Below are 27,223 nucleotides of genomic sequence, written 5' to 3'. Positions count from 1 at the left end.
GCTTGGCCCTTCGGAAAGTTCTGGCTGCTTCTTTTGGAGCTTCACGGAACACATCGAAATCTTCAGATCTTCGGGTTGAGTTCCACTTTTTCCAGGCATTTGTTCTTTGGGTCAGCACCTCATCACAGACCTCATTTGATCTTTGAGGCGATGTCTGTCCATTTATGAGATTCAAATGTCAGTTGCTGCTGGTATTGTTCTAAGACATTTTGATTGATTTTTAACTTTCCAAGGTCGTATTTATAAATTCTGTTTCCAGGTTTCAGGGCCTTATTGAGAGGAATGAAATTAATTTTGATCTTGGGGAGGTAATGATCTGAATCAAACTGGGCACCTCTCTGCACTTTAACATTCATTATTTCCTTAATCACTCTCCTGGATATTGCTACATGATCAATCTGTTTCTCTCCACACACATTGCCTGGTGATTGCCAAGTTTTTTGTTTGCTTGGCTTGTGTTTGTAGAATGTTGACATTATCTGAAGATTGAAGATACGACACAGATTGACGAGTCTTATACCATTTCTATTAGTCATTTTGTGAGCGGGATAGTTTCCAATTGTTGATCTGAATTGTGGTTCTATTCTGAGCTGAGTGTTATAAGTCACCTAATAAGATCTTGATGTTCTTAGATGGTATTTTCTCCAACTGTTCTTCAAGAAGGTCCCAAAACTGTTTGACTTTCTCAGGATTACGTTTGTTGTCCTCATTGATCAGTGCATGCACATTGATCAGTGTGTATCCTTTGTTACCACAGCTGAGAGTTAGAATGGAAAGTCTCTCAGAGGGGCTGAAGATGTCCACGATTGAACTGACAACCTTCTTATGAACAACAAAAGCTGTGCCAAGTAAAGGCATGTTCTTACCTATTTTCATAGTTTTTTGCCTTTATAAATCCTATACCCCTCAATGTCCATTATGTCTTCATCTAGGTATCTTGTTTCTTGGATGGTGTTTGTCCATCATCATCATCAATTCTTTGTATTTTCCCACTTTCAATAGTGAATTGACATTCAGCATCCCAAAGTAGTATTTCTGTTTTGTCTTGAATTTTGTACGTGTAGTAATGTCCTCAAAGCATCTTGGTTCAGGCTCCCCAGAATCCACAAGCCTGATTGCGCTCTTAGGAGCGGTAGATTCCCTCAATGAGGTACTACCTGGGGTAGTGTCCTTTTCGTGACGACATTCCATGATGCTTGGTTGTTCAAACCAGTATGGGTCGGAAAACTATTTCCCGGTAGTAGAACCAATGTTGTAAGCCCTGGAGCTCAATAATGGGCCACTCCTCTGGAGTCAGACACCTTTTGTAGCCACTTCACTGAAGAACAGACGCTGCTAAATGAAGATAGTTCATCTGCTTTATCCGCCGTTGGGACTTGGTTGTCGTCTCATCGTGAGAGTCGTCTTCCGCCTTCCAAACCATTGACTATCTTCACCGTAACCCTGGTAGGGACCCTCACAAGGTACTACCAGCCAGGCCAGCTGGACCAAGGTTTTTTTAAAGAGGTGTTACTCCTCTATCACTCCCCACTTTGTTCTGGCTTGTGACAGACAGAGCCTGATTTCCCACACATTGGGCCCAGGATGGCAGGGTTATCATCATCATCATCATCATCATCATCATCATCATCATCATCATCATCATCATCATCATCATCATCATTATTATTATGTACTACCTGGGATAGTGTCCTTTTTGTGATGACATTCTACTACTAGGAAGGAGTTTACCGACCCAGACTGGTTTGAACAACCAAGCATCATGGAATAATAATAATAATAATAATAATAATAATAATAATAATAATAATAATAATAATAATAATAATAATAATAATAATAATAATAATAATAATAATAATTGTACCGGGCGGTACACCTCCACACCGCTAATTCAAACCTTGCGCCAGTTGAAACTCCTCTACTGGAGGAAGCCTGAACTTTAACCACCATGTTAATTCTAAAGTTTCTCAGAAGATGTCGCTATTGTAAATTTTGAAGAGTTCTGAACTGTGTCTTTTTCGATTTATATTTGTTTTCTCTGTAGTGAGAAGTGTGAACATTCTCTTCTAGATGGCACTACTGAAGAACTACAATTGTGCACCCTAGTGCGAAGTGAAGGAACTGTTTTTTTGAGTAATTTTGTGTTCATAAGTTTGTTCTTTGTTAAATTTCTTTCAGTCATTTTTTGGGTTGGCAGTATAACCCTTCTCTTTCCGCTTGTTTTGAATTTAGCCAATCCCGAATTTCTTTAATTAATTTTTGACCAATAACGTATGTCTTCTCCGATATGGATATGTTGCTTGATCCTAGCCAATAAAGTTGAGGGGGGTGTGGGTTCTCATTCTTGAAAGGTCTCGAATGTTCCACGAGGGTATTTAAACTGCTGATTTTCTGGTCTCCGGGCCACTTCTGTAACATCTTTCCTAGTGTGATTATGTAGCAGGGGGCGGGAAGCGCCTCTTCCTTCGGGCAGCAGTTCTTCCATAAGGTAATGGCCTTTTAATAACTTCATTTCTTGCTAGCTCAGCAGTTTAACCCTCAGGGCAGGTTCAAAACGTTTATCATGTAACCTTCCTTTAAAATGTAAAAGACACTTGGTAAATTCCGTCTCTTTAACTACAAATCGGGATAGAGAGTGCCTAACGCTCTCAAGCTCCCTCTCATATTGTTTTTGAGGTGACTACGTTTTCATAACCGTTTCATAATGTAATAAATTTTCCTATCGTGTCACCTCCGTAGTATGGGATTAGCCCTTGCATAAGCGGCCTAAGAGCCAAATAGGTTTTAAAAAGGTGTATTAGGAGTGCAAGTTACGCCTCCACTCAAGTTGGTATTTTGGGGCCATGTAATTGTCCTGTTTCTTCAGTGAATAGGCCTCAGTAGGTTGGGTATTTTTACCCCTGTTCTTGCGTGCCTGGAGGGCAGCTTGAAGGTAGAGTTTGGTGTGGCCTTTGAATAGGCTTGAACTTTGAGAGCGGGTTGCTCTTTCTTAGATTGTATTTTCTGTGTGCCTCGAGCAGGCTTAACTGGGTAATTGGGAGCAAATGCTCCTTGGCATGATTGGGGTTTTCTGCCCCTTTGTTGAACCTTGTGTATAAGTAAAGTTGGGCTCATTGCTCAGGGATTGTGAATCTGGGGCTTGAAGCCCAAAATCCATTAATAAACTGTAATTGTACATTCTTAACTTGTTGATATATAACTGAGTTCCTGTTATACTTGTTATTTCTTGATCTCAAAAAGAAAATATAACCTTTGTTAAATTTTAAATTAATTTTAATTTCGTTGTTGAGACCTATTCCACCCAGCACCTTCTTTCACCTCTAACTACCACGGATAACTCCGTAATAATAATAATAATAATAATAATAATAATAATAATAATAATAATAATAATAATAATAATAATAATAATAATAATAATAATAATAATAATGTGTATGTATGTATGTTTAGTCCTCAGCCCGAAGGCTGGTTGGATCCTCAACAGCTCCACCATCAGCTGTCATAGATGGCCTAGGCATCACTGAAGAGGCATACTAGGGAAATGAGGAGTGAGGTAGTTTCCCGTTGCTTTCCTCACCGAGCCAGAAGTTGCTATTACATATCAGTCTGCCAAGCCCACTGAAATGCATGCACCAACCGACCCTATGAGCAATATTTTCACACCATTCATAGCAGGGACTAGCTGCAGAAGGAATGGCATTACTAGCATCACTCATACCTCAGTCACTTTCATTCTAGCCCATACCAGAAGACATAGTGCACTGTAAACACTAGGTCCGCCAGCAAAGGCATAATAATAATAATAATAATAATAATAATAATAATAATAATAATAATAATAATAATAATAATAATAATAATAATAATCCCACAAAGAAAACAGCAAAATCTGTCATTTCATTTGAGCTTGAACCTTTGGTTTATGGTGAATGAAAAGGATCTGTGCCCTTCTGCTCATATTTTCTTCATTTTATCATAGTTCAATGACTAAATCATGAGCCTTGGGAGTATTTTACAGAGCTCCTAGAAAATAAAATGCAGTGTAATATTTCTTCCTGGTGTATTAATTTTGAAAGCAGAAGAACTTTGGACATGATTTGGCATTTGAAAAGCCATAGGACATTTCAAGACAGTCAAGCATTGGTTAGTATCTCTTCTACTTACATACAGTTAATATATCTGCAAACTATTAGCTCTTCTTCAGTTCCCGTTTCCAGTTCTCTCCATGGTTGGGTTATGAATCAAGGACCTTCAGAGTTCTCTCTCTCTCTCTTCACCATTCTTTCCTTGCTTTCAATTATTTCTTCTGTGTTTTTGCCTCTCTTATCCACACTCTCCTCAAACTATATACATTAGAAATGTAGAGCATAAAAAGCTCTACTAAAACATTTGCAGTACCACATTCCTATCTTTAAAAGGTAGCCCAAAATAACTGTACGTAGCAGGAAAAACAGAGAAAACCAATACAACTTGCTGCTGAGAAATACAGCTGGGTATTTGTGACACTAGTCAGCATTTGAAATGTTAACTCAGAGAAATTTTCATCTAACCTCTGGGAGTCAACATTTATTCGAAATTTATTCAAATCCATTTCACCGCGGTAGCTAAATCTAGTACACTTTTTCATTTCACTTAGTGATGTTTCATGAAAGTTAAAAGACACAAAGCCCTTAGATTCACAAAGCCTGGTTGTTGCAGGTAAAGCCATGGGTGAAGGCTTGTTGTTGTGAAGAATGACAAATATAAATGAGCCTTTTGTTGTAACTATTTTATTTATCAAAATTACATACATTTTTACATTGTTTTTACTTTTTGACATAATTCCCCATCCTATCTATACACTTTTGCCACCGGATAGGCAATTTCTTCATCCCATTCTCAAAGAAGGTTGCCGGGTGTGTCTGAAGCCAATTGCACACAAACTGTTTCTCCTCCTCGCTGGTGGACCCAGGTGACGATTCGTATCAAAAATGTGTCACCTTCCACCTCGAGTCTTAACAGAACCTTGCAGGAACCTTGTAAGATGTGCAGCCTTCTGCTCTTCATTCAGCAGTCTCGGGACCCAATGAGCTGACACCTTTCAGTATCCTAGGTTCTTTTGGATGATTGTCAGAAGACTCCCATGGCTGATCTGAAGTTCCTGGTGCATCTGAAGCACAGGTGTTCGCGTATCAACTTCAGTAAGCTCTTGAACAGTCACAATGTTCTGCACTGTGATGCATGGGTGTGGCATGTTTTCACCTCTTTCACATCCGTCCTTGATCTCATTAGACGAATAGTTCACCTGGGCCCATGAGATGGTTCTGTCCCTGAACTGTGCATGTAACCGGCAATGAATTTCAGCTGCTTTAACCTGTTCTCGGATGAGAAATTTGATGATGATACGTTGTGAAACACGTGGGTGTACCTCTCTCTCACTCATCGTGAGAGTGACTGAATACAGCATGCACAAGACATCCCAAGCTATGATGCCCCTCCCAGAGACCTCTCCTTGTGTGCTCTAATGGCCTCAAACCATATGCACACCAAACAGGTGCCAACATCACAAAGGATTGTTTATATGTGACTTATATATGTATAAATACAATGTCATTTGTAAATAATCTCATGATTCGGAATGGATGAGAAGAATTGCAAAAATGGTGAAAAAAATAAATTATTTGCTTGAGAGCAGAAAGAATGAATAGGTAAGTTAAAAGCAACAGAATGGAATCAGGTGTGAATTTCTGGAATGTTATTGGTCACCTGTTATTGTCATCAAGTCATGTACAGAGAGACAGCAACAATAAAACTGTGGGAAGTGTGAGAACAGGGAACATGAGACAAGCTCAAGCCTGAAAATACAAAAGGACAAGAACAATCTCCACATCTTCATATACTGCCATCTTCAAATAGATAGGCTCTCTCCTCATCAATCACATTCTACATCCATTCCTTCTCAGCACCCGACGGTCTCATTTCTGCTTCCCAACTTCATCAAGAGGGCTTGTGTCTGCACTTGTTGAGGGGCCATCTTGACAGATCGTCAGTAAACTGTTATTGCCATCAGTTGATAACTGCATCACAGTATAAGAAATACCTTCTTTTAAAAATTCTGAACTATTATGTATGACCTAGACGTAACAACCTTGACTAGAAAGGGACATCTGCTAGGTACTGGCAGTGAAAATGAAATCTTTAGTTAAGGCATCCAGAAAACTAGTCCTGGATCTACCTCTAAGAATACAACGATGTGTTTTGGACATGTTAGATATCATGACTAAGATCATTTAGTTAATCAATGAGAATGATGATAAGAATACAGAGGATCTACTTTAAAACATCATGAGAACTCACAAAAGAAGAAGAAAAAGACTGAAATGAATTATGAGAAGATGGATATAGGAGACATTAAAAAAAAATCAATGATGATAATCTATCTTAAGGAATGGCTTAACTGATTTGGCTTGGATTGGATATAATGTAAAGCATATTTTGTGTGTGTATTTGTTCTGGTTTCTGAAAATTAAAATTGTTCAATAGCTTAATTTTAAAATAGCTGTAACTATTTGTTTCTGATTAAGCACTTTTAATTTGCTTTAAAAATCTTAGTGATAAAGAAAGGGGCTGTCATGCAGTTTTTAAATGCATTATTAATTTATTACCCTTGATATTCAATCAAAGTATAGTGTTAAACATGCCAAGTTCCCGACCCACCCAGCTGAGAGTGATCTTAAAGACAAATCAGAAACTCAGAGGCATCTGCTGACCGTAAAATGAAGTATGTGCTATATAAAATAGACATCACTCCTTAAAAGTAATAAGCGTTACTCAACATTTATGTAGTTCCTTTACAGCTGACAAACTCGACTCACTCAACCTCTTGCGTGTCTTAGTACTTCGAAATGAGTAAACACCAATTAAATTTTTCAAACCAATTTGATCAAATAGAGAGCTAAGAGCTTGTTAATAAGTGGATCTGGAATTGTATTCTTGTTTTCTTCATATTATGATGACACAGCAATTAAAAATATTATAGTTCTTCAAATTGAGAAAATCTATCATCAATCTGATAAATGATGTCGTCAATTATTTCCATATATAAGCTCAATTAATCCTGACCCACTCCAGCCCTGCAGTGTAGGGGGAAACGCGTCCGCCTGTCACCCGGCGGCCCTGGGTTTGATTCCCGGCCGGGTCAGGAGTTTTTAATTGTAAATGATTAATATCCCTGGCCTGGGGACTGGTTGTTTGTGTTGTCCTTAATGTTCCTTTCTTCATATTATACACTTTACACTTCTGCCATTTACATAATACATGCAGGTTCCTCACATATGATGCAAGTAGGGGCAAAATATCTTCATAGGTCGATACCCCGAACAAAGTGCATTTGTAAAAAAAAATTTAAAAAAAATCCTGACCCAGTCCCATAACTGGAAACAGGCTATGGATATTCATATTCATAGAAGCTCAATTAACTTTTACAGCAATGGTGTTGTTTAGTTTTCTGTTTAGCTTCATTCTTCCGTGCCAAAGCATTAGCCATTATTGATGGAAATCCCATCTTAATTGGGCACTTGCATCCATTACTTTCTTGCTACCATATAATATGTCAAAATACTTTTCTTTCAAAAGAAAAAAAAAATGTTAAGACACCTATGTAGCCAAACAACTTGGAAAATACAGGAAAAACTTGGATGAAGAAGAAAAGTCCAATGGGTTTAACCCTTAACTATGGACATGCGGTCAGTATGAGTGCGATGGAAAAATAAACACGTGCCACACCTCGTTTATCACCCTCCCAGTATATTTGCTTACAGTACCTTTCTATTTTAAGAAGACCTCTCCACTGTATTTATCTTGTCTGTCATAAGTAACCGTGCAGCTGCAATAACAAGCTGATGAGTTTCGTAATGGCCTGGGTGGCCACATGTCCATGGTTTGAAACAGTTGTCAGTTGATAGTGCTGCGTACAGCAATGAGTCAGTGTGCAGGTACATCGGCGAGTGTCCGAACATGTGATGTAAATTACAAAGAAACAATTACTGAGTGTTTTGAAGAAGACATGAGTGATGTGGACGATGGTGATAACGAAATAGAGAGTGATCACAATACTGAAACTGAGACAGAACAAGAGGTAGAAGAAGATGAAAGGTCCACGTTACTGCCTGTTGATTCACGTTCTAAGTGTTTTTATGGTAGAAATAGATAGAAATGGTCGTCTTTGGAACCTCCAGAGAATGTGTGTACCCCTCGTCACAATATCGTGATTCACCTTCCCAGTTTGCAACCTTCAGTTCAAGTTGGAAACAGTGTGGATCCTGTTACGACATGGACACTAATATATTGAAGAAATGGTGAACTTATTAGTGCAATGGACAAATGTGAAATTCAGTACAATGAGAAGTAATTACCAAAAGTCTACGCGACTGGAATTTCAAAATGTTGACGTGGTTGAAATGAAAGCTTTTCTAGGCCTCCTTATTTATTCGGCGGTTTTCAAATCTGACAAAGAGGACATCACTTCAGTCTTCACATCTGATGGTATGGGCCAAGAAATATTTTGTGTTGTGATGTCAGGTATGAGGTTTTCCATTCTTCTGTGCAGCCTGCATTTTGACAACCCTGAAGAGAGAATGCAGTGGAGAGAGATAGATCTGACAGCACCCATATCTGAGTTGCTGAATAGGTTGATTCAGAACTCTCGAAGGTGTTACTCCATTGGCACAAATGCAACAGTAGACGAGATGCTAATTGGTTTCAGGGGTCAGTGTAAGTTCAGAATGTATATTCCGAACAGGCCTGTGAAATATGGAGTGAAATTGATGTGCCTAACCGATGCGAGAAATAGTTATTTGTACAATGCATATATTTATGCAGGGAAAGACACTGATGGAATAGGTATTTCAAGGGAAGATAGGAAATTTTTGAAGCCTATTCCAGCAGTTCTTCGTTTATTGGAACCAATACAGGACACAAATAGGAATATAACAGCTGACAATTGGTTCACCTCAGTAGAGCTTGTTCAGGAGCTCAGGAAACGGGGACTCTCTTATGTTGGGATAGTAAGGAAAAACAAGAAGGTAATTCCAACTAACTTGTTGCCTTCCAAGCAGAGAAAGGTCAATTTCTCTGCGTATGGCTTCATGAAATGCATAACTCCTCTCTCACATGTTCCATAAAGAAACAAAGCTGTTTTGTTACTATCCTCTATGAACCATAGGAAAGCAATTGATGCAGACATGGGGAAGGAAGAGATGATTCAGTTTTATAATTCTACGAAGTCTAGAGTAGATACTTTGAATCAGATGTCAGCCAACTACTGCACAGGTAGACGAACAAGAAGGTGGCCGATGGCAGTCTTCTTCTGTATTGTCGATATTGCAGCTGTGAATGCAAGTATCTTGCATCAGTCCTATCGTGAGAGCCTCCAAATGACCAGGCTACCTTTTCTGAAAGAACTTGCTGCTCAACTCACTAGGCCACATATGATAAGAATATCAAACCCCAGGATCCCAAGAGATACACGAGGTGGTGGTGGTGATTATTGTTTTAAGAGGAAGCACAACTAGGCAACCATGGAAGGGATCCGACACTTCAAAAAATGAAGGTATTGACCAAAGGAAGACAAGGGCCACGAAGGTCGTGAAAGTGAAATACTCCCTAGGCCTTAAGTGTTCTAATACCGTTGGGGTTGGAAAAGAACAAGAGTTGACCAAGGGAGGTCGGACAGGATAGATGAAAGTGAGGAGCCTGTCACAAGTAGGTGAAAGCAGTACCAAGACTCAGCTGAGGGCCCCGTGGTCGCCAACCCACGCTCCAAATTTCAGAGCCCCTGGGACCCCTATTAGTCGCCACTTATGACAGGCAGGGGATACCATGGGTGTTATTCCATTGCCTCCACCTGCAGGGGGAAAGAGATATACGAGACGCTATCTCTAGAATTATGAGCATCCCTGAGGAGCGTATCATCATTGCTGAGGAGAAGCTTGAAAAATGGATAACTTGTCATCTGTGCCCACCAATAAAGAAGAGGAAAACGTATTACAAGTGCTACAAATATGAACAGCCAGTGTGCTTGGAGTGTATGAGAAAGATCTGCTTTGAATGTATTGAGTGAGAGTAACATTGAAGGCCAAGTTCAGTGCTTGCAATTTCCATCCCAACAAGAGATCAGTCTCATATGTGGTTAATTTTCAGTGAAGTGGTTATCAAACATCTTTAATACCCAAGTTAAAGTCCATTTTTGTTGATAGTGTAAAAGATATGTGTGTTTAAATGGAGTTTAAATGGAACAGTGCATTCTGAGTAATGTAAATTGCTGCAACTGTAATCTGAAGGTGTGAGGGTTCTACAAATGAACAAATGGAAAATGTTGTGGTTTTGGGTTGAATAAGGTATAGTTATTCAAATGAAAACAGCTGGAAATTTCTCTCATTATAGTATATTATATTATTCTTTTCTATTTTTTGCTATTTGCTTTATGTCACACCAACACAGATATGTCTTATGGCGACGATGGGATAGGAAAGGCCTAGGAATGGGAACGAAGCGGCAGTGGCCTTTATTAAGGTACAGCCCCAGCATTTGCCTGGTGTGAAAATGGGAAACCACGAAAAACCATCTTCAGGGCTGCCGACAGTGGGGTTCGAACCCACTATCTCTCGATTACTCAATACTGGCCGCACTTAAGCGACAGCAGCTATCGAGCTTGGTCATGTTAACTTTAATGTGGTCTCTGTGACCTCACATCCACATTGATGTCACTGAAAATGTACGTCCATAGTTAAGGGTTAATATAAGTAATGGAAAGGGATCAAATGTGTGATAAATAAAATCAAATTTAAGGTATTCAACCTCTTAAGGCCTTTTCAATTGTGAGATTACTAGCATATCACCCCAGTGTGGCAACAGGCTTATCAGTTGGACTGCCACACTTATCCAAAATGCTGGTGGCTAGTGGGCTATTGAGACTCCACTGTAAACCTCTTTCATAGAACACTATGTTGATGATGCACTAGGGAAGCTATGTAATTCCACCTGTATAAACCTGTGCCTTTAGCTTTTATATAAAAAAAATACTAGGCCTAAAGCGCTTGAGTACCTTAATATTTGCAACTGAAATTAACTTATGGTTTCTTTCTAAGAACTTAATATTTTTTATATAAAATCAAATTTGCTTCTTTCGTTACCATTTCATTACCAGTACAAACACTATAGGTTCAATTGTTTCTGAGGAAAGTGCACCTGCTGCAAGGAACTTATGCAACACCATATGCTCCTTCTTTTTTTTTGTGTGTGTGTGTGTGTGTGTGACTGTACATATCTCTCTAGTGAAAATATTTACTCTTGGTGAAATTAAATTATATTTTCCTTCTGAGAATATAATTTTTAAAATATAAAATCAAATTAGTTTGTTTCTTTACCATTACTGAAAAAATCTAATTTAAAATGACAACACATTTCAATGTAAAACCAGTTTATTACCTTCTTCACTTCCTTAAATATACAATATTAATCTTTAAAGAGTTACAGACTTTCCTTTCTTTTGTTAAATAACATTTATTTCTGTTTTCATTGCTTATTAAACTAAGTCCTCAAACTACTGAGGGATTATGATATTGCACCATTTTAATCCTCTCTGTTCCTCTATGTAGGACCATACATTCCTAGAAAATTGTTGACTAGATGGCACACAGCATCATCCACACTGAATATGGCACTAGATTATCATTTTCACTATGCACATGTTTTCTGCTTTATTTTAATTTTATTAGCATGTGTCAATCAGATAACTGAACTGAAAACATTCACCACTTATCTTTTGTTGAAGAAACAGTGCATCATAAGAATCTGAATTAAACATTCACACATTTGAAGAGTGATTCCTCATTTGCTTACAATGAAGAACCTCAAGCCTACAGGTGTGATACACACCCATCATACTGAAGATAATTGTCTGATAGAGAAGTTGAGACAGTTATCTTATCCAGTAGATCTGAATTCAGCTGCATCTTTCACATATCTTGTACCACAGCTATCTAAATAGTGATTGTAGAGCGTGTTCATAAAGTGCTATGACTAACATTATTGCCCCTCCTGTGATCATCCCTGCCATAGGTAGAATAACTGCTAGAAGGGATTTTGATTGCTGACCATATTGGTTCATCTCTGGTATCTAGAATACAAGAAGAAGATTATGAGTTAGTTCATGCATACATTAGACAGACAAATTATGTGATGGTATTTACTCATGTATATAGTCAAATTTCAATACCAGTTGAACAAATTTTCAGTTGAATAAAAAAATTTGTAATCCCCCGGTAGGGTTCCATAAGGCGCAATGTAAAATAATATAATTTGAGCAAACATTGGTATTGTGCGTTGGGTATTCAGCCCGAAGGCTGGTTTGATCCTCTGCAGCTCCGCCAACAGCTGTCATAAATAGCCTAGGCGTCACTGAAGAGGCGTACTAGGGAAATGAGGAGTGAGGTAGTTTCCGTTGCTTTCCTCACCGAGACAGCTGTTGCTATTACATATCAGTCTGCCAAGCCCACTGAAATGCATGCACCAACCGACCCTATGAGCGATATTTTCACACCATTCATAACAGGGACTGGCTGCATAAGCAATGATATTACTAGCATCACTCATACCTCAGTCACTTTCATATTGTCAAAGCCAAGGATGACACTGAGACAGGTCAATGAAAGTAACAAATTTGATATAGCCCATACCAGAAGACATAGTGCACTTAAACACTACATCACACCAGCAAAGGCATACATTGGTATTATGAAATATTATTCAAATGTAGGTATTATGAAATATTATTCAAATGTAGGTATTATGAAATATTATTCAAATGTAAAGAAATAAATGTACCTTCATCAACATATGACCAGTTGAACAAATTTATTGTATATAAATACCTACTTGCTTATATTGCAAATCACAAGCTGCATGTAGACAAACCCAACCCAACCCAACCCAACCCAACCCAACCCAACCCAACCCAACCCAACCCAACCCAACCCAGCCCAGCCCAACCCTACCCAACCCAAACCAAACCACTGATCTACCTTGGTACATTATTCCAATCCCTAACTCTTCTCTACCCCCTGTGGGTGGGTGCAGTAGAATAACGCCCACAGGATTCTCTGCCTGTCATGAAAGGTGACTAAAAGGAGTCCCAGGGGCTCTTAACTTGGAAGGGTGGGTTGGCAACCATGGGCCCTTTAGCTGAGTCCTGGCATTGATTCCACTTATTTGTGCCAGGCTCCTCACTTTCATTTATCCTGTCTGACCTCACTTGGTCAACTTTTGTTTTTTTTAACCCTGACTGTATTAGAGCATTCGAGGCCTAGGGAATCTCTTATTTTCATGCCCTTCATGGCCCTTGTCTTTCTTTGGCCAATACCTTCATTTTTTGAAGTGGCAGATCCCTTCCATTTTTTCTCTCTGATTAGTGTTAATAGAGAATGGTTGCCTAATTGTACTTCCTCATCAATCCCAGTTCTTCTACATCAATCTCTTCTTGGTATGCAGTGATCATCTTCAGGTTTAGGATTTGTTTCACGCCAAGCTCGATAGCTGCAGTCGCTTTAGTGCGGCCGGTATCCAGTATTCGCGTGGTGGTGGGTTCAAACCCCAATGTCAGCAGCCCTGAAGATGGTTTTCTGTGATTTCCCATTTTCACACCAGGCAAATGCTGGGGCTGTATCCTAATTAACACCACAGCCGTTTCCTTCCCACTCCCCTAGCCCTTTCCTGTCCCATCGTCACCACATGACCTATCTGTGTCGGCCCAATGTAAAGCAATTTTTGAAAAATAGAAAAATCTGTTTCACACATGATCTGTCCTTTCTAAATCCTCCTTGATACCCACCAATTTGCAGTTTCAATTGTTTATATTGCTCTATGTCTTCATCCGAATCCAGGTTTGCACCGATCAGAACTTTAACATCTTGGATATCCTTTTCCATATGTTTTGAGATTGTTACTTGATCAATCTAGGACGCTGCCAGGTTGGGGGTTTGGGACACATCCATGCTTTCTTGGGAGGTGTCAAAAAGCCATTGATTTTGGACCAGATTGAAGGTATTACATAATTCTATCACTCACTCTCCATTTTGATTCATCCTTTTGTGGGCTGAATAGTCTCCATTGATGTCTCTGAAGCTCCTTTCTTTCCCAGCTGTGCATTAAAATGTCCAAGGAGTATGACCACATGGTTGGTACTTTTGGATATTGTTTCCTCCAAATCTTCCCAGAATTCATATACCTTCTCTGGGTCTTTTTTTGTGGGTGTATGTGCACTGACTAGTATGTGGGGTTTATTTATTCCTTTGAAGAAAAGGGTGAAAATCCTGCCATTCCTGGAAGTGAAGTGATGAAGGAGAGGGATAAAAGTAGAATACAAGCAGTGGAAATGACATTTCAAAGGTGTTGAATAGGTTTAACAAGAATGGACCGAGTAAGAAATGAGAGAGTTCGGGAAATGGTAAATGAAGTACCCCTACAGGAAAAGATTGAAAAATCAAGGCTGCAGTGGTATGGACATGTTAAGAGAATGGGAGAAGAAAGGATACCAAGAAAGATGTTAGAAATGGAGATGAAGAGGAGACCTAGAGGAAGACCAAGGGACAGATGGCTCAAAGGTGTAAAGAAGAGCATCGAGGCAAGGGGAGGGAACTGGACGAGAGTGAGAGAAGAGAAGTGGTGGATGAACAGAAAACGATGTAGATGCTTATGTTCCAAGCAGACCCAGCCTGTGGTTGGAAACTGCTCCAAATCATGAAGATGTGTTAGGGAGTAAATGTAAGCTAATGATTTTGTATTAACACTTAACGAATCCCACAGGAGGCTACTCTGATGCTGAACATCTGGGATGCGAGTTAGGGTATTCTTATCCGTAGTAAATTTTCTGAATTTATACAGCACTCTTGCCACTCAAGACATTTTAAAGTAATGTCTTACAAGATACTCTTTAATAATTCAATTCCATACTTTTATTTCATCAAAATCATTAGACTGAATAGATTTAATGCCTACAGCACTCCCCCACTCTCGTATATAGCAACCATGGCCGTAGTAAGGGAACTGGCTTCAGTCTAAATGCAGTCGCTGGAAGTAATGGATGAAGCAGATTGCGTAAGTACAGAAAACTTTCTCAAAGTTACTAAGGTGAAATGGAAGACTACTACTATCATAATATTTGTCTCACTTGTTCATAACGTCACCAATTCACAATCATTGACAAATTTATGCAATGTGAACAATATTGTATATATATATATATATATATATATGCACATGATTTAATATAATCTGAGGATGTTAATAAAGGCCACAGCTGCTTCCTTCCAACTCTTAGGCCTTTCCTACCCCATCGTCACCATAAGACCTATCTGTGTTGGTATGACGTAAAGCCACTAGCAAAAAAAAAAAAAAATAACGGCACTATGAGTATAGGGAATATTTCATGATGGCCTTCATGGACATAGAGAAGGCATATGACAGTATACAGGTATGGTATAGCGTTATATGTATTGTAACTAGTGTTTCTGACAGACTCAAGAGCTTTAAAGTTGCTACATATTTAACTTACACAAACAGTCAGACATAGCTATGTGTATAATAACAGTATATAGGTGCATACTGCATGACCTATAAACCAGACCCCATGGCACAACAGCCCCGAAGGACCATGGCCTATCAAGCAACCGTTGCTCAGCCCGAAGGCCTGCAGATTATGAGGTGTTGTGTGGTGAGTGCGTTGAATCCTCTCGGCCATTATCCTTGGCTTTCTAGACCGGGGCCGCCATCTCACCGTCAGATAGCTCCTCAATTGAGTTGACCTTGAACAACCCTCAGATCCAGGTAAAAATCCCTGACCTGGCCAGGAATCCAACCCAGGGCCTCTGGGTAAGAGGCAGGCATGCTACTCCTATACAAAGAGATAATGATGGAATATTGAAAAACCAATATGTTTTATAATAGAAGTTGTAACTACTTGTGCCGTGGAAGTAAATGTACTCCAGCAGTACACAGAGTCAATAAGGCATTCTAATTGTGATGTGGCCTGAGTTTCCATGATTCTAGGATGTTTCTTGAAGATTTGTAGAGTTTCCCTGCATCCTATTATGTTGCCATGTGGGAGCACTGATTGCCCTTTTCTTTTGCCCCTTAATTTATTTGCTATTCGTCTTCTGGTGAAAGTTTTGATACTTAACCCTTTACTGCATGAATTATTCAACTTACGTTCAGTGTTTTAGATCTACCAGCAATTCTTGACTAGGGCTAATAGCTTAACACTCGTATGTGATGTGGATTGCCATAACGGGGTATATATACGATTTTTCACGATTTCACGCTAAGCTTTTAACATTCAAAGACCGAACATTACTGCCTACTGGCCATGGGTACGTATTGCAGGGCGCAAGTATACTTGCACGACCGTAGGTCGGTAATGTCTTTGAGGTTGAGCCAGAGGTACTCCTGAAGCCTGTGGTAATGTGATGGGGAGGGCCCACGGAAAATAAACGGTGGTTGGTACGCGTGGATGCTGACGGGGTGGAAGGAGTACCTTTGGTTGTAGGGCTGTTTTGTCTTATGTTATGTAAAAAAAAAAAAAAAACAAGGCATCACTGGTATATGTCTTTAAATGACTGTACGGTTGAAGGTGTGCCGTAAAACTACCTCTGTCCACAATCTATTTCCATTTATACAGGTGAAAAGTTGTATGTTGCCTAAGGGCAACAGTATGCAGTAAAGGGTTAATCACTGTCATCTGAAACCTGAAACTGAACATAACTTTGCACAACAGAAGAGCTCATTACAGTGTTGTTTCCACAAAAAGAGGCAATCTGAAAAACATGTCATAATGTTTCTGGAAGGACTGATCTAATTACTACAATAAAATATATTCTAGATGGATAGATTGTGTACCAGAAATTTCAGACCTCACATTTTTCTTGTCATTGCCTACCACAATTTGTGAAAAAGCATGTTAGCATACTATACAACTTGCACAAAAAGAAAACCTGAATGATCTCTGTGGGTCATGAAAATCTTGGAGAAGAAATTAATTATTTTCTTACCAGATCTGCCAGAGCTATGTACAGGAAGGTCCCTGCAGTAGCAGCGTAAATCCACAGTGCAGCTTCTTCAGTTCTTCCAATCCATACACCAAATCCCATTCCTATAAAGCTCAGGACTGACGAGAATATATTGTAATAGAGCGCTTTGCGAATACTCATTCCAGACTTTATTAGAATTGCAAAATCCCCTGAAAGAAAAAATTAAAAAATAGCTTACTGTACATTCGTACTTCCAGTTATAAAAATCACTTTGTATGTTAAACAGAATATTAAACTGTGATAAAGAGTATTTTGGTGTGTGTCCATAAGAGTTGAGTAGATGAACATTTGTCAACTGATTTCAGAAACATGGTCAGGAAATTCTTCAGTTATACTGTTATACTGTAATGATAAGAATTAATAGTGAATGAAACTACTGTAGGAAACTAGTTACATCACTGATGACTTTTGTAAGCTGTGCTGGGATAGAGAACTGGAACTGGATGTTGTGTGTTGCAAGAAGTTAGAGTTTGGAAATGTAAAAGTTTTTTTAAATTTAACATATCTGAAGGATTTTATTTTGTTTGTAATATTTTGAGAAATGAAGAAATAAGAACTCTGGACTTTGCTGGAATATTTGTTTATGTAGCTGAAGTATGTGTGTAATAATTTTTCTTTTTCAGGCAATAGGCAAGAAATGTTGAACTGTATGTACATTGAGAGGTGCAAGAAGTATTTCGATTCAAAAATTATGTAACTAGTAAAATGTAATTTAAGAAAACCTCAAGATTGGATTGTTAACATTGCAAGAGTGTTAAAGTGATCGGTATATCATGATGTAATTGGTGACATTTAAAAAATGTAAAGGTGCTTTAATTTGGAATAGCCTATACTGCACGCGCAGTTAGGGATGTTGAAATAAGTGATGTAATTTATCTAGCATCTGTAGACAGGAAATGACCATATATGGTCATGCGAATGTATTGGCGAACGAGAATCTAGTGGAAATTGTTTCTTATTGGTTGACTGTAATCGGGCCTTATCCGGTCTTCTTGCCAGCTTTGGAAAAATGATGCGTTTGCTCGGCGTCATTTTCCATCCGACCGCCCTAGCGAGCGTTCGCGCTCGAGGGCTAACCTTGGGAACTCCTGCCTTTCCGAGGTAAGTGTTATTTCAGTGCTATTTTCATGTTATTATCTATGTTTTCTGATTTCGTTTGATTTAATTTAATTCCTTTGCGTTTCGGTATTTTCTTGCTTAATGTAATTTCCAAAGTTTAATATTCAACGTGTCTGAGTTTGCCCTAGATTCTTGTTCTCGTAATTTAGTCCTTCTCCTGTCTTTTAATCAACTATCCTTTCATTTCTGTTTTGGTTTCGTAATTATTCCGTTAGTCAAATGTGTAAAGTATATGCTGCCCTGTTATGTAACTTAGTCCCTTGTAATTTTTTTAAATTTGTTATTTTTAATAGAATTGAGCTAGAGGGTGTTTCATGTAAGTCTTTTCTCCCCCATAACGTCATACGTTCCATAGACCTCGTAGGGCTTCCCGCACGTTCCACTATCCTTTTTTAGTTGTCATTTTTAGGCCTGTAAGTGTTCCCTATATTTGATTTAATATTGCGTATTTAAAAGATACTCGTCACGCTTCTATGTTTTGATGTCAATACTCCGCCACTGCGTTATTTACAACAATTTCCTTAGTCATATTATTAAGTATTATATTACTTACTACTGGTATTATTTTCATTTATATTATTTCACATTATTATTATTATTATTATTATTATTATTATTATTATTATTATTATTATTATTATTATTATTATTTATTTATTTATTTATTTATTTGTATACGCGCTCCGAAAAAGCGGTTACAACTTTAGTGCTCTACAACACCAGTAGAGAATGTGCACAGCATAATTTGGAAACATGGAGGAGAGCTCTGGAAGAGAGAGGAGTTTTTGTGAGAACAATGGAGGACTGGTCCTGATGAAAGGTAGAAGTCTTAAAACGGTGAATACCTTCAAGTACCTAGGATCCAAGATGACTACACATGACTCAGAAATTGCCTACAGGATAAAAGGTGGATGGATGAACCGGAGAGAGATGTTGGCAATGCTTTGTGATAGATGACTAAATACATATTTGGAAGGAAAGGTCTATAAATCAGTTGTGAGACTTGCATATGGTGCCGGGGCATGGGTAATTGAGTGCAAGAGAGAAGACTGAGTGTAATAGATGAAAGTGCTGAGATGGATGTGTGATGTCACCAGATGCATAAAATCTTAAATGTCCACCCCACATGAGCAAGAAAAGACAAAGGAAAAGAGGAAGTTATCTTGCTGGAATACATTCAACTGATTATAATCAGCCGTTTTGAGCAACTCACTCCCAGATCAGGAACAGAAAGGTAAAGACCTGTTCTGACAATTCATCTGCTGAACTATTTTGGGCTGCAGTAAACAAAGATATCTGCCATGTGGATCAGTAATGGATTAGCAGATAATGGAAAAGAATAAGTAGTAACAGAGCAGTGAGAGCATTTGAACTAAGAACTAGCCTTGCAGTGTTATTCACATTGTTGAATGCAACAGGCATTGCCATGTGTCAGCAGAGTTCAGCAGCGGTGATGCAACTATACAACAGCATCATAAACTATGTTACGAAGTTTTTTACTTATCATTGTTATGAAAGATGCTGAAACTGCCTTCCTTCATTGTCTACATATTTCAGACATCTCTTTAATAAACTGTACATTACTTTCTGAAAATGTATACCTGTTAGGCTCTTCAGTGTCCAGAAATGAACATTGAGTAAATAAATTTATAAACTATCTGAGAGAGAAAACATGATAACAATATTACACTTAAAAAGAGACTAACAGTTATAAATTGAAACTGAAAAGAGATGGTTTCAAATATTTAAAAAAAAAACAAGACATTGGAATTCACCCAAAATATCCCTTAGGCATCTTCACGACAATGTCACCTAATATTTCTTCTGAGAGAACTCTATACTATCTATTTACACTTTTTCTTTTAGTGGAAGCCAATCGGACAACACACATTATGCGGTAGTAAACATACACTAACCCATAATGCAGAAGCAGACACAAAGTGTAATAAGAAGTTGAGAAACATTTTCACATTTATTCAAGAATAACATAAAAGAGTTTTGCACTTGTTTGCACTTCTCTCTAATTCTTAACCAACAACATATGCACAATGTATACAATATTAAATCTATATGCATGATAAAACATGATTTCTAGAATCTGATGATGTTCTTTTAAGAATGAAACATGCCATTCTGTTATTAATGAAAAGTTTCCTTTTTCAGATACTTTCTGGTATTTATTAACTTTACAGCTTTTGTTACTTCCTCCTATTCAATACGTATATCCATCTTTGGATGGAATGAATTTTAGCCAAAAATAAAGTGTAAACCATCAATATGGAATGAAACTAATATCTTTTAATGGTATTTATTAATTTTGCATTACAATTGACTGACTGAAAGGCTACATGTTTAGTTTCTTACGTTGAAAACTTCCTGTAGCCTGAAATTTATTATAAAGAGCAGGGATCATTTTATGATCTGGAACTTTTACAGTCTGCATCTGACCGACCGACCATACGACCGACCAACCGACCAGAAAGGAAAACATATCTTGCCAATTCACAAATGAAGTAATCTTCCACAAAGTAAGATTAATAAATATTTAATACTTTTATGGTATCACAGGTTGCAAAATAAATAGAGATTTAGATTCGTAGGAAATGATACAAAAACATAGATATAGGCAAATACAAGCATTTTTCATTTCATGTGAAATAAATATACTAAGAATTTACTTATGTATCATTTTATTTAGAGATATTTCTCACTCACCAAGTTCATGAGGAAGCTCATGACAGAAAACAGCCAGTGCAGTTGCAAATCCAGCCACTGTATCTCCACTGAATGCTGCTCCAATGGCGAGGCCATCAGTCAAATTATGGAGCCCATCTCCCATGATTACCATCCATGCTAAGGAACTTATCGAATTTACTTTGCCTGTTGTGCCGTGGGAATGCCCATGAGGAACTGATTGCAGCATGATTCCCGTTTCTGCTGGTTTATTTATTTCTGTAAAAGCAAAGTATCATTATCTGATTTGACAAATTCTCTGTTATATTAAAACAATTTAGACTTACAGTATGGCCTGATATACTCCTGAACGTGGACTTATAAAAAATCCGGAGTGTTATTACTCATCTCAGTGACCCTGAAGATTATGGATTTGACACCATTTTCACATATTTTTGTATATCCATCCCCTTCGCACCCCACCCCAATGGGGACTGAATTTGAACTTATACAAAATCCAGAGTGAAACTAATTATCTTGGCATCCACGAAAACTACAGATTCAACACTATTTTTATATATTGCGCTCCTCTCGCCCCTGGGGTTGCTGAGCATCGATTTTAAAAGATCTGGAGTGTTACTATTCATCTCAGCAACCCCAAAAACGATGATTCGCGACTATTTAAAATTATTTTTATATTCCATCCATTTCATCCCCTACCCCTAAAGATGCTAGGTGTGTCCTGCCATCACTTCATTAGTCCTAAAACTATGGATTTGATGCTATTATTGATAATTTTTACCTATATTTCACCCCTTTTCATGGGATTTCTAGAGGTGCCTTGCCCCACACCATTTTTCACAGATAGTAAGTAATATTTGCACCAAATTTAGTTGTCAGCTTTGCTGGAAAATATACAGACAGATACATCCATAATCTTGATCATTTTGGTCTTTTTATTTTTGTTGACCCTTTCTCACACCTATATGAAAGGGGGCCACTCGTGAACTTATAAAAATTCTGGAGTGATATTAATTATTGACCATCCCCGAAAACAACCGATTCAACACTATTTTCAATTATTTTTATATATCACTCTCCCACCTCAAATGGGGCTGAACTTAGACTTATAAAAAAACGGAGTGTTGCTATTCATCTCAGCGATCCTGAAAAGTATGGATTCGACACTATTTTAGATAATTTTTATATATCACTCCCCCTTGACTCCCACCCCATAGGAGATTGAACTTGGAATTTTAAAAAATCCAGATGTCACTATTCATCTCAGTGACCGAAAAGTATGGATTGACACTATTTTCAATTAATTTTATATATCACTCCCCCCTCCCCTGTGAACCATGTGAAGCAATGAAGCAAATAGCTGAGCCGTAGGTGTAACCATATCGGATGGGTATCTGTCGAGAGACCAGACTAACGAATGGTTCATCGAAAGGGGGGTAGCAGCCTTTTGGAAGTTGCAAGGGCGGCAGTCTGGATGATTGACTGATATGGCCTTGTAATAATACTCAACATGGCTTAGCCGTGTTGATACTGCTACACGGCTGAAAGCAGCGGAAAACTACAGCTGTAACTAACTCCCGAAGACATGCAGCTCTCTCTGTATGAATGATGTACTGATGATGGGTTACTCCTGGGTAAAATATTCCGGAGGTAAACTAGTCACCTATTCGGATCTCCGGGTGGGGACTACACGAGAGGGGGCGATCATCAGGAAGATGGATACTAACATTCTGTGAGTCGGAGCATGGAATGTTAGAAGTTTGAATCGTTGTGGTAGGTTAGAGAATCTGAAAAGGGAGATGGATAGACTAAAGTTAGATGTAGTTGGCATAAGTGAAGTACGTTGACAGGAAGAACAGGATTTTTGGTCAGGCAACTACCGAATTATCAACACAAAATCAAACAGGGGAAATGCAGGAGTTGGTTTAATAATGAATAAGAAAATAGGGCAGCGGATAAGTTACTACGACCAGCATAGTGAAAGAATTATTGTCGTTAAGATAGACACCAAACCAATGCCCACCACAATAGTGCAGGTCTATATGCCTACTAGCTCAGCGGATGATGAGGAAATCGAAAGAATATATGAAGAGATAGAAGATTTAATACAATATGTAAAAGGTGACGAGAATCTAATTGTGATGGGAGACTGGAATGCAGTGGTAGACCAAGGAAGAGAAGGTAATAGAGTAGGAGAATTCGGATTAGGACACAGGAACGAAAGAGGAAGTCGGCTGGTTGAATTCTGCACTGATCATAATTTAGTCCATGTGCCTCCGCTATATACCGCAGTATTGGTTGCAGAAAACTTTTCCTCCTCTGAAAGGAACCTACTGTATGTTCAGACTTCTATCTACAGTGATTGCTAATTGGGTCTATCCATGTAACACCAGTACTATGTGCATTGGAGATGGTATCCCATTACTTGGTTTACCAAAATATAAATAATACTTCCTCAGTAAATGTATCACTCCATTATACCATGTAAATAAGCTAAATGAATTCAACACACTATTAGGATTCATCATCAATAGGACGACTGTGCTACTGCAGCTTCTATCATAATGAAGTTTAACTCAACGACACAGAACAACCTATAAACAAGTCTTGCCCAACATGGAATATTAAATTACTAGGTCAATTCATCAAATGTTATCCCAATAAGACGTAACTTACAAATACACCCACATAAAAGGGCGTAGCTCAGAAGAACTGCTGCTCTGCGCATGAAGCATATCACACACAGCAAAATATACAAATACCGTACTGAATGTGATATCACCTAACGTTCACTAAATGTAAGATCCTCCATGGCTCAAGTGGTAGCCCGCCGGCCTCTCACAACTCGATACTGTGGTTCAAATTCCAGTCGCTCCATGTGAGATTTGTGCTGGGCAAAGAGGAGGTGGGACAGGTTTTTCTCCATGTACTCTGGTTTTCTGGTTTTTTTATTCCAGCAACACTCTCCAATATAATTTCATTTCATCTGTCATTCATTAATCATTTCCCCAGAGGAGCGTGACAGGCTACAGCAGCTGGCACAATTCCTATCCTCGCTGCTAAATGGAGGTTTCATTCAATCCATTCCTGACCCAGTTGAATGACTGAAACAGGCTTTGGATTTTCATTTTCATTCACTGAATGTCTGCTGGAATACTAGGACATTACTAAGTAACTATGGGAAATTAAAGCTAGAACGGACTACCACAGCCCTAGTGTAAGATTGGACTTTGATGTATAATATTGTAATCTTAATGCTAACTCCCCAATACACACTAATACATTTTGACACTAAATCCAACACCTGGGTGTTGTTCTGATCCACACAACATGAAAGCTTATGAGCTGGCTTATGTTGAATTTCCATTGTTATTCTGCACAGCTCCTGTTCCCTCAACAGGATTTATTGCTAGCCAAGCAACATTAATAAAGAAACACCACTTATATCTTGAAGATTGCGTTCAAGCAACATGACCTTGTCAGCTACTAGTCTATCCTTTCCCAGTAAATGCCCATGATTGTTGGTGATAAACAAATCAGCTGTGGATCCAACACTTCAAAAAATGAAGATATCCGGCAAAGAAAGATAAGGGCCACGAAGGGCATGAAAATGAAAGACTCCCTGGGCCACGAATGCTCTAATACCATCGAGGTTGGAAAAAACAAGATTCGACCAAGGGAGGTCATATATAATAAATGAAAGTGAGGAGCCTGGCACAAGTAAGTTGAAGTAACGCAGGACTCAGCAAAAGGTGCTGTGGTCACATGGTCACCAAACCACACACTCAAGTTAAGAACCACTAAGGCCCCTTTTAGTTGCCTCTTACAACAGGTAGGGAATACTGAAGGTGTTATTCTACCCCCCCCCCCAACCTAGATGGGGAGAATATTTTTACTACAGCATCAAATTGAGTCATATAGTAACATTGAGAAGGATCATAATGATACTTGGAAAGTTAAGCTCGTAGCGTCGTAGTGTAACACCACTATTAGCAGCTGTCTTCAAAGGTCCAGGTTCAATTTCTGGTACTACCAGAATTTTAGATTGTCAGGAGGGCTTGTCTATGGTTAAAATGGTACATGCAGCACACCTCCATGCCTGAATAGAGCTGCACCACTCGGTATGAGGACACAAATTTACTTTACAATGTTTAACAAAATGAATGGTAGAATTTATTTTCATTATTTATGTGATGGTATTAAACAGAATAGCCTAGCATCCATCACCTTGAACATTTTAACCATACAGTACATAAAAATCCTACCTTCTTCGATCCATTCGGACTGATTACTGGTATTAGTCCTGGTTGGCATATCGTACTCTTCTGTGTTGTCTTCCTGAAAAAGAACACTGATCTTGTATTACTGCCCACTCATAACAGGTGAATGGTTGTGTTATCATATTTAATGGAAAAAAAAAGTGGGGTCCACCTATTCAATACAATACAATGTTATAAAATGAGTTATAACATTTTATTATTTATTTTATTAAATTGGTCACAGTGTCCTTCGACTCTCAGTGTCTTCTCTAACATCTGATTACACACATCATACATGCCGCTAGAGGTCCCATTTTGAACCGAGAACATCGTTTAGCACCCTGGGAAAACACGGCGTCCTCCTCATTTTCATGTAAAAACTTGCTATAGAATACTTAGTAGACCGAATCCAGCCACAATTTCTTAAGTTAGAGAAGACATGCATTTTACTACGTAAAAACAGAGTTTGAAGTTCCTTCATGTTCTCTTTAGATTTTAATTTGTTACGTCTTAAGACTGGTTAAGCTATTTTAACGACCGATCATATTTAATCAGTGGTAAAACAAAATGTTTTTTATTGAAGTTCTTAATATTTGCACCATTTACTTCAAGATTTGGTGAATGTTCATCAAGAAGACTTTCATTCGAATATTCTCATGAAAAAAAGGAAATATGGTGTTGGACTTTTAAGATAGTGATATATAAGTTATTGTCCTCGGCTCATTGTTATTCTAGTCATATATCATTAAAAAATTTTAAGATTCAGTGAACTCTTGTTAAGAGGACGTTTACACAAAACTTTAAGATAAATGGTGCTATATTTTTAGAAGAGTGTATTTTTAGGTTAATGTTACTAGTTAATATTCACGGCTCATGTCTTTAATCAAGTCATTCTTCCTATCATTTGTAAGATCTGTGTACACTTTTATGCATTGATTTTGCACCCTTAAGTTGTCATTGTATGTTTTTCCAATTTTGTGGCTGAAGATGGTGCACACCAGCATCAAAACTGGTCCCATGAATAATAATAATGTTATAATTCACTTTATAACATTGTATTGTATTTAATAGGTGGACCCCACTTTTTTGTTCCCATTAGATTCTCGGTTCAATACGGATTTAATATGAAATTTTTAAACTTTTCATATTTACTCACATATAACACCCCCTTTCCATTTTAAAGTCAAGAAATGATTATGATGATGATGATGATGATGATAATGATGATGATGATAATAGTACTGGAGGTACACCCTCTCTGTGCATTTAAACTAAATAAAAGCTAAATAAATAAAAGCTAAATAAAAGCTGGGACCTTGTGGGCCATTTTGTCTTTTGATTGCTCCAGTTAAGAGGTTTAGAGTGTGTTACAGTAGTAGAGGAGGCGGGGCAAGCCTTGCCCATCTCCGGAAGACCCACAGCTCAAGGTAATGGCAATGCAATATGTACAGTGAACTGTCTAGCATAAGAAGTTTCTAACTTCCTCATCAGGTGTCTCTACTGTTGACTTATATGCCCCCTCTGGTGGGAAGATGAACAATTAATTTTCAAAGAAATTTGTAATTTCGAGGTTTTCAGAACTGAAATGTTGTAAATTCTTTTTTTTATGTGTGTTCTTAGGTTACTAGCACTGCTATCCCTTCCTTCGTCTTCTAAATTTTTGACCAATCAGGAATTTTGGAACATTTATTAAATCAGCCAATAGGATTTGTGGGTGTGTACAGGACTTTGGCCCAGAGAATTCTGGAACTTTCCTCTCAGCTATAAAAGCTGGGACCTTGTGGGCCATTTTGTCTTTTGATCGCTCCAGTTAAGAGGTTTAGAGTGTGTTACAGTAGTAGAGGAGGCGGGGGGGTGGGCAAGCCTTGCCCATCTCCGGAAGGCCCACAGCTCAAGGTAATGGCAAACATCTTTTAATCATGTAACAGTTTCAGAAAGCTAACTTGAGGGGAAGTTTTCAAAATTCTTTCTTAATGTAAAGCTCAATATTTCAATGTAAACTTTGAAACAAGTCTAAAGACTTTA

General features: G+C 38.2%; 2 protein-coding genes across 2 annotated transcripts in view; one reads left to right on the top strand and one right to left on the bottom strand.

The window, feature by feature from the left end:
* Nucleotides 1–11,290: 11,290 nt before the first annotated feature.
* LOC136877311 (zinc transporter ZIP5) overlaps nucleotides 11,291–27,223 on the bottom strand; it is a 170,834-nt gene continuing 154,901 nt past the window's right edge. The window contains exons 6-9 of the mRNA XM_067151245.2: nucleotides 25,205–25,277; nucleotides 20,961–21,197; nucleotides 17,088–17,275; nucleotides 11,291–12,163 (exon numbers count right to left, since the gene is read on the bottom strand). Coding sequence (XP_067007346.2) covers nucleotides 12,023–12,163; nucleotides 17,088–17,275; nucleotides 20,961–21,197; nucleotides 25,205–25,277 — 639 coding nt within the window. The 3' untranslated portion in view covers nucleotides 11,291–12,022. The remainder of the gene's footprint in view (nucleotides 12,164–17,087; nucleotides 17,276–20,960; nucleotides 21,198–25,204; nucleotides 25,278–27,223) is intronic.
* Nucleotides 26,793–27,223, top strand: part of LOC136877313 (bile salt-activated lipase) — a 325,663-nt gene continuing 325,232 nt past the window's right edge. The window contains exon 1 of the mRNA XM_067151247.2: nucleotides 26,793–27,094. The gene's annotated coding sequence lies outside the window, so the exon portion shown is untranslated. The remainder of the gene's footprint in view (nucleotides 27,095–27,223) is intronic.

The sequence above is a fragment of the Anabrus simplex genome, chromosome 7, assembly GCF_040414725.1.
Source record: "Anabrus simplex isolate iqAnaSimp1 chromosome 7, ASM4041472v1, whole genome shotgun sequence".
Lineage (NCBI taxonomy): Eukaryota > Metazoa > Arthropoda > Insecta > Orthoptera > Tettigoniidae > Anabrus > Anabrus simplex.
Note: the sequence above shows the minus strand (reverse complement) of the source record. Positions and strands in the feature narration are given on the sequence as shown.